At 32.6% G+C, this 9,265-nt stretch overlaps 1 protein-coding gene across 1 annotated transcript; it reads right to left on the bottom strand.

The window, feature by feature from the left end:
• Positions 1 to 928: 928 nt before the first annotated feature.
• LOC104595351 (protein UNUSUAL FLORAL ORGANS-like) lies at positions 929 to 2,346 on the bottom strand. The gene has a single exon (XM_010256053.3). It carries the CDS (start codon positions 2,169 to 2,171, stop codon positions 1,041 to 1,043), a length of 1,131 nt encoding a protein of 376 aa, XP_010254355.1. The 5' UTR covers positions 2,172 to 2,346; the 3' UTR covers positions 929 to 1,040.
• Positions 2,347 to 9,265: the final 6,919 nt, after the last annotated feature.

The following is a 9,265-nucleotide window of genomic DNA, read 5'->3' as shown; positions in this document are numbered from 1 at the left end:
GGTTGAGTCAGGTTAACTCAACCAAAAATTGAGAAACCTTAACCCTTATTTGATTGCATCTTCTTGTACAAAACACAACTTTGTTCTTATATAGCAAGTATGAAACAATTCATCATGCAGTTTCAAAACTCTTAAATTAAAACCCTGTAATTTTCTACAATTATTTTAGAAATTAATGAGATAGCTTTTAATATTACATGATCACAGACTTTGACATACCAGAGTGCGGCTATTTGTAAGACAAGTTTCAGCTCATACTGTACACTCAGAGTGTCTGCAATATGGGACAAGAAAGTTATTTCTCATCTGGGCAGTTTTGTTTTTAGTTGAAGAGTTACAACTTCAAGGCTTTGTTCTCTTCTGAATAGAAAATTTCAAGTTGTTGGATCACAGCAGATATGGCCCGGCGGCCATTATTCTGAGGTTCCTACCACATTACTGGTTTACAAGAAACAGCTTTTGAATATAAAAGCAGCAAGCTCAATGAAATTAAAGATATCTTTTAAAATGAAGATAGCTTCACTGCTACAGGTCCATGAAGATTTGGGTAAGCTTGAAATCAACTCAGTGCAATCACTCACAACAATTATGATACCCTCCTTAATTACAGTATTTCTGCCATTACTACAGTACAGCTTATCTATGGAATTTGATTTGGGGAGAAGTTGATATTAGTACATTTTACAGGAAATAACCTGGAACGATCGAGCTCATCAAGCTTAACCAAGAGAGCTCTGAAATCTGAATTTTCTCCACCTTAATTATATTAACCCAGAATTCACCCTTTGAATGAGTGCTAGCAAGCTAGCTCTTGCTTTCTTTTTAATTTTTTAATACTTGAAATTCAACCCCACATGAAAAGCTTAATTCTTAACCATCCAACCTGTGATGCCGAGCGTACACCAATCATGTCAGACAAATAGCCATGGAAAGAATATTTGAACAGTATTTGAAAGCTGAAAAGAACAATGACACTTTTTGAGAAAGGCGACAACAAATCCCTGATTAAACAGAACAGTACATTGATTAACTGGTGTTTGTCAATGATCAAGAATGTAAGACGGATTTAGACTTGGTTGCAGAAGCATTCCTTTAATTGGGAATTTTGGAACTTCTTCTCCCCTGATAGAACCACAACCTTCAATCCAATCCCACTCCCATCTACCCTTCACTGCAACTTCTCTCCACACCAACATTTCAGATCCAAGATCTCTATACAAGTAGACAGCCTCATCAATCCCCACACACTTAGTACTGCACCAATTTCGCTTGCCCCCTAGAAACCTCATTCCCAATTCCACCGGCACCATTTCCAGCAACATCCATTGATCTCCAACTCCAAGCTCCCATATGCAAGCTTCTCCCATACAGTCTCCTCCCACAAGCGCTAGCCTTCCCTTCCGCCTGACCAGAGAGGCGAACTCGAGTTGATCTGCCTTAGGCACCTTCACCTCCTTCCACAGGCCTGTGCTCACTTGAAAGCCCATCACGCTATAGGCTCGAGCAGATGTCATCCAGTATAGGACCCCATCAGAGTATACACTCTCATTGGGAGTCCAGACAGTCAGTCTCACTGCAAATTCAATTGGCATCCATCCTAGGCTCTGCCATTTATCAACTCGTGAATCATACATCTCCAGTGTGGCTTCATAGGTGGTACCCCGGCGTGGGGTCGTGGACATGCCCCCGGCCACGTAAACTCTGAAGGAAGAAGGCGAGGCGTCATCTCGGGTCTTGTCCACACCAACCACGCCCACCGCCGGATTGGTGCGTGGGGTGGTTAAGCTGGGAAGAACTCTGTAATGTCTGGTGAAGAGGTTGCAGAGGCCCAGTTGGAGGGGAGAGGAGACGGCGGGCCTGTAGAGGAGGAGGCTGCCAATTGGAGCAACCGGGCGAATTGGGTCTGGAAGGAAGTCGAGAGGGAGCAAATGCCATCGATCAAAACTTGGGTTGTGAACATAGAATGAGAACCCACGGTGGTTACGCGTATGCATGGCTAGGAACCATGGAGGGTGGCAGCAGCAGTCGGTCTCCACGGAGACTGTGTAGGAGGAGAAAGTCCTGGCGCAGGCACGCCAATGCTTGCAGGCTGCTGTGGCCCGAGCTAAGGAGTCTGGCGAGAGGAAGGAGAAGACCCTGGCAAGGAGATCCAAGGGGAGGTTGTTCCACATAGCAGATCAGCCACTGAAGAAATCTGTTGGGGTGGGGTTGAGACTTGAGAGATATATACTGTAAACTGTAATGTAATGGTGAGGTGAATTATTGGAGGTGTATGGGATTGGGCTGTGTGCCCCACATAAACTATATCTGACCCACATGTGATTAGGATTTGTTTCTATTTTCTGAAACCAAAATTTTGCAAAATTTTAATGATTTATTTTGGCAATAAAGAAAAGCATATAGAAATTAATTGGGAATAGAGGAGAGTTTAGTTAGTTTATTTGGGAAACGGCATTGTACTGAAGTATTGATTAAAAAAAAAAAACAAAAGGATAAGATAGCATCAGATGCTGTAGTTCTATTTTGAACTTTGATAAAATAAATGATGATATTGAGGTCATGGTTATCATGGTGAACAAACAACAGTGGCAAACTGAAAATGGTTAGGGTCCAGTTTGGGTCATGTCATTAAATCACAACCCAATCTCAATCTGTAATGAGACTTGACAAGTTCCAAAATTCAAATTTAGCTAGCACCTAATTCAACAGAACGTGAACAGATGACCTCAAAAATAGCCACATGTTATGCTGACAAATGGAGCTTGATTGAGACATTTCATCGAAAAGATGACATGGACGGTAATTTGTCATCAGCCTATAAGTTGTAGGTTTCGCTTGTGACAAGTTATTGTATTACTTGTACGTGCTATTTGGCGATGCCCTTTTGTCCTTACTGGTGATTGGTGGAGCCTCACATGGAGCCCTGATTTTTCGAATTTGATTTTTTTTTCATTAAAGTGGTATGGAATGCCAAAAGCTATGAACAAAATTAACATTTCTCCCCCCTGACCAACCCAAATTTGAACCAGCTTCAATTTGGAAACAATTTGACCTAGAATGGCGGGTTTCCCTAGTGCTAACTAAAGGGCTTGAGTGGACCCATTAGGTTGCAAACCACAAGTGAAGCTCAGCTGAAGTTGATGCAGTTCACGAGTAAGAAAATCCTGAAAACAACACCAAGGAAAATTAGCATTTGGTTTTGGGTGGGTTGGTTTAAAAACACTAATCAGCTTGAACAAAGCAAATCACTAGCCCTAATTCGAATGGAAGCTGGGTTGTGACTTATGAGTATGATCCAGAGAAAGAATAAAGGCTGAACAATCAAGAAATTTGCCAGGTGGCAAACTAATTTTAGGCCTAAAATGGTTCACTTTAACATAAAACATTTGATGGCCAAAATTACTTGTAGAACACACTCATATAAAAGATGGGATATAGAGTTAATGCGGATAGATGGCTTGTATTGGCCACATCATCCCTCCATGTGGCAAAAGTATGGCAGTTTGTGTAGAGAATTTGCTTCCTATTTCATCCGATAAGAGAATCTTTTTCCTAAAATTAAAGAAAGCAGCTAATCCCAATACCTTGTATTAATTCATCAATCTCTAAGCAGCTTGTTTTTAAATCAAATGATATATATTAGTTTATAAAATTCTTCTGGGATGTGCACAAAATGTGTAAATATATCTGTCATGTTATAAACAATTGCAAGTATTAAGATAACAAACACATAGCAGTCATGGTGGGGGACCTGAAAGTTGGTTATTTGCCATTAAAATATTCCTAAAGGTTCCATAACTGATAGTCAATGAGGGAAGCTCAACAACCCTATTAAAAGCTGCCAGCTAACTTGCTTATACTGTTATTTTTATGGGTAAATCTTGCTTGTAAAGTCTGGCTGGTTATAGTAGCAAAGATCTGGCTAGACAGCTTTACAGTTTGGGTTGGCTTTAGCTTCACATTACCCATCTAAACAAGACTAGTTAGCCAATTGTGGCTCAATGTCCATTTTCCTTTCATGCTGCATTTGGCTGTAGTGCAAATCTTGACCGGGTGCAAAATTTGCATCGAGCTCAATTTTCTTTTTGTATGTTTGTACTTATGATCAGCATTCCTATTTGATACAATATTTGTACCTTTTATCTCCTTTGCACTCATTGGCAGTGCAAATTTTATATCTAAAAATTAATGCAAAAGTTATTCCACTTTCCTCTCACCTCAAATTGTCTTGTATTTTTACCTTATTTCAAGACAGATAACCCTCTATAAAAGTGTAGATCACTTCAATTTACATCCCACAAAAAAAATATAACAAATATTAAATTTGAAGTAAAAATATACCTTTTTGCACTCTCGTGCATTTAGACTAGTGCAAATAAAATTTGTACAGCAACCAGATGCAGCCTTAGGCACATAAATTCCTTTTTCTTTTCTTTCAGCTCCATCTTTATCAAAGAGGCAAAATCTGGTCTTGAAGCCAAAAACAAACTGATTTTTTTTTTCCGAGTTAAAACGTTGGATTGTCCATTTCTCATTCTTCCAGTGCAGTGCAGATTCTAGAAAAAATGGGGTCCATTTCATATAGATTTGTCAGACCTACTTATGCATAAAAACATCTATGCCCCAAAACTTGGCTGATTGGTTTATCCTATAATTCTTCTTGATCAAATTCATGTCCTCCTTGGTCAGCTCATAATCAAAAACTTAAAATTCTCCTAAAACCTCTCAAGCATTGATGTTTTTAGGGATTGATAACTGTATTCCTTCAGATCCCTTAGTGGAGAACAATCTGAGATTTTTTTTTTATATTTTTAAGCAATACCTTTGAGTTTGAGGACTGGATATTCAAAAAAGAGAATGATTCAAACCAGTGAAGATTGTCAACTGAACTCCATTTTTTATGAAAAGTTTTTCTGTTTGAGAGGGAGGGAAATAAAAGTAGGTAGAGCAAGAAATAAATTATGAATGGTTGGGAAGATAAAGAAAGTGGAGAGAGAGAGAGAGAGAGAGAGGGAAATGGTTATAAAATTTGGGAAAGGATTGCTCAAGGGCGAGAAGATCATAAGTTTGTAATTGATCTTTGGAGGACGAGGAAGGGGTTAGGGTAAAAAAATTAAAAAAAAAAGAGAGAGGAACGACATTATGATTTTATTTCTTTAATATTTTTGATAAATTAATAAAAGAGATTAAAGCAAGACAACTGATAAACAATTTCATCCCTTCAATATGCTAAGCAGTTAGATGACGTGGCAAACAATGAATGGAAAAATGGTCCTTCTTCAATGCATCCGCATCCAACTTTCTCTGATTAAATTACCCTCGGTCAAGATGGCATTTTTTTTTTCGGCTTAGTTTGGAAGGAGTACAAATACAAATATGCAGAGTGCAAAACCTTGTATTTTGTATGTATTTGCACTATACATATTTGTATTTGTACTCCTTCCAACCTGAGCCTAAACACATGGCTTGCCTCTCACTTAAAAAGAAAGATATATAATTTTGTTGGTAGATAAGGGAGATATAAATAAATTTTAGTTCAAAATAGTCCAGCCCTAACTCTAAAATCATGTCTCTCCTTGCTCCAAACCCCCTTCCTAATTTTTTGTCTTTTCTTTTAATTTTATTTTTTTAATTCCACATAATTATTCATCAAACCAATGAGGAAATAGCATAGGCTTAACTATTTCTAACGACCATAAAGAAATAGGGGCTTGCTTTTCTAATGTTTAGCCAAGTAGCATCACTTTCCCCCACTTCTCCTAAATTGTCTCTAATTCCTATTAATCTCCTAAATTATCTCTACCTCCTATTTATCTCTTAAATTATCTCTAATTTAGTAGAGAGATTCCCTCCTAAACTGTCTCTAAATCCTGTTTATCCTCTCCCCCACTTTTTATCTACATCCATCTAAAGAAAGTTTCAATTAAAAATTTCAGAATTATTTAAATATTATGACGAAATTATAAACTAACTTTAAAATATTTATTCAAAACACAAAAATTAATTATAATAGATTTAATAATATTCATATTATTAATAATTCTATATTTTTACAAAATTCTTAATGAAATTATGTAGTAACAATATAAACTATAATTTTATAAATTATTCAATTTAAATGTTATTCAAATAAAAAAAATTTAAATGCTTCAATAACTAAATATCTTAAATAAAAAATAAAAAATAGCTAAATAACTATATAACAAAATATTTAATATTACATAATAACATTAAAATAAATAAAATTCAAATAATGAATATTCTCAAATGTATTACATATTATTTAAATATTTAAATAATAAAATATTTAACATGACTAAATTTTATATAGTCAAAATAACAAAATTATATACTAAATTAAAAAATTCTTAAAAGTAGAAAATAATTATAATAGATTTCATAATATTCATATTAATAATAATTTAATATTTTACAAAATTAATGAATAATTATGTAATAATAGTACTAATTATAATTTTATAGATTATTAAATTCAACAAAAAATTATTTAAAATTTTAAATAAATAAATAATACTGTAGATAACTAACTTCACTTATATCAATTAATAATTATAGAAAATATATTTCAAAAAAATAATATTTATTAGTATTAATTTTACCATAATAGTGTACATTCATTATATATTCATATATATACTAAAATTATTAGTTATTTTATTTTCAGTAATTATTTATTGTATTTTTGATAAATATGTTTTCAATAATTATTTATAAATCTATTTTTGTTTTGTTATTTAATAGTAAATTTTCAATAATTATTGGAGATTAAACAATTATTATTTAACTTTTGAAATTCAATATATTGTATTTTAGTTATAAATTTATTTTTAGTAATTATGTATTTTTATAATTTATTGATTAATACTTATTAGATATTAAACTATTATTTGAGTTTACAATATTTATTATATATTTTTAGTATCTTATTTTTTGTAATTATTGTATTTATATTAATTATCTATTGTATTTTTATTATAAATTTATTTTTAATAATTGTCTATTTTTGCTATAAATTTTCAGTAATTATAGGAGATTAAACTATTGTTGTTTATTAGTGATTAGACTATTAATTAAGTTGAAATTAGGAGTGTTCAAGGATTGGTTCAGTTCGGTTGTAGGCTATTTCGCCAACCAAATTGACTTGGTTTGGTCATGAGTTTGTCAGCCGAAATGATTGACCATTAGTGAAAATATGCCAACTTTAGTTGTATCAGTTTGGATCTATTTTTGGTTTGGTTTGTTTGTTTAAAATATTTAAACTTAAAATTTAAATTTAATAAATTACAGTGGTATTATTAAAAAAAATAAATTTATGATATAAAATATTTTAGACTAAGAAATATGAGAATTTTTTCACTTTTTCAAATTAAAAAAATTATATTTAAAACATAAAATATTAATATATATCTACGGTTGGGTCGGTTCAGTTTTGATCGATTTACTAATGGCCAAATCAAAACTAACCTAACTTGGTCGACTTGGAAAATTGCTAAACTAAAGTGGATCAGAAATACTAGAAAAACAACCAACTTAGGTTGAGTTCGATCGGATTTAGTTAAAATATAAAACAATTATATACTCCTATATATTTCTATTGTTTAACTTATGCTTAACAAAGCCCGTGCATCACATGGGTCCCCGCTAATTATTCTATAAATAAGTACTTCTATTAGAAAGGATGAGATGCTACAAGGAGTTTGATACTTTGATCATATATTAATTCTCAATGAAAAGTTTCGGCTATGAAAAAATCAGTTCATATCCTAAATTGTTTGGCCCTAGATATCATCTTCTACATGTAGGACTATCTATAAGTCGATGGGAATAATCACATGATTGATAGAGTATTTGCTCTATGTGAACTAGCTTGTATAAACTATCAACACATTTTCTTCATTATTATTATTATTATTATTATTATTATTATTATTATTATTATTATTATCTTATATAAAATAAAATTTGTTTATACTTATCTCTTTTTGAACTTGGTCCCTAGAGTAGTTATTGATTGAGAAAAAAAAATCTAAACTACAAACAAGAACAAAAAAGAAAAAAAAAACAAAAATTTTCAATAACGTTTAATTGGAAATCTCTATAAGTATATCTACAAAAGTTGTGTACATGCACAACACATTGAGAAGATAATTTCATAACTAGTTTCCTTATCTAATTATCTAAAAGCAAGGATTAAAGTAATGGTATCGGAAAACTCATATACGGATATGCTTTGAAAATATATGGATACGAATGAAAGATATATGAATTAAATGGTTGGATACACTAAAGAAATGCATACAAATCACATAAATATATTATTAACACTAAATCTAAAATTAAATTATATCTTTATTTCATTTTTTTTTATAATTACAATTTTCAATTTTTATTAACTTTGTTGGGAATTATTTATTTGATACTTTATAAAAATAATAAATCTATTTTTCAAATAATAAACATGTTTTCATTTTTAACATATAATTTATATGTAAAATAAAGCATATACATCATTTAAGGTAGACGGATAAATTATTTCTATAATTGTTAATTTTTATTGAATTTTTAGGGAAAATTAAATTTTAAATTATTTAAGTTTTTATATTTATTAAAGTTAAAAAAATGATTCGAAAGCATTGCATATACAATTTCATCAATCTATTGGACCATATCCATTTGATACGACTTGATACAAGGCATATCATGCCAATACACACGATGCATGAGATACATACCTAGTTGCGATATATCACATATCGATGGTATACATATATGATATACCTTCTATTAGGAATATCGTATCGATTAAACATTATCTAAAGAAAAAAGAAGTCATGTAAAACAAAGTGTCAAGATGCTAAATTGCTGCCCACTAGGACCTGGTGGTCCTTAAAGACCCCCTATTTTCCCTTATGCATGTGTTGAACATTGATGAATGATGAGTGAATTGCCTATGGGGGTGATTCACTGATGCCCTATGTGTGAATTACCAATGGGCGTAGCCCATCCATCTCATCGGAAATCGGTGCTTGTCGACTCCTTCGTTTAGAGAAAAGAGAGGGTTGCGCCTGGTGGTTGCCAGCCGCCAATAAAACTAAAACCTTTTCCAAACTTGTGTTCGTTATCGATCTATCTATTTCTAACCATGCCATCAAATGTTTGCATCTAAGGGGCATTCTAGTAACATAACAGTGAAAACCATGTCTAGCAATTGGGATGAGCAAATGGGCCTGGAATCGATCTCGAA

This window comes from Nelumbo nucifera, chromosome 2 (genome assembly GCF_055504915.1).
Source record: "Nelumbo nucifera cultivar China Antique chromosome 2, China Antique-T2T, whole genome shotgun sequence".
Lineage (NCBI taxonomy): Eukaryota > Viridiplantae > Streptophyta > Magnoliopsida > Proteales > Nelumbonaceae > Nelumbo > Nelumbo nucifera.
The sequence above is the reverse complement of the archived record's forward strand: the minus strand, read 5'-3'. Positions and strand labels throughout refer to the sequence as shown.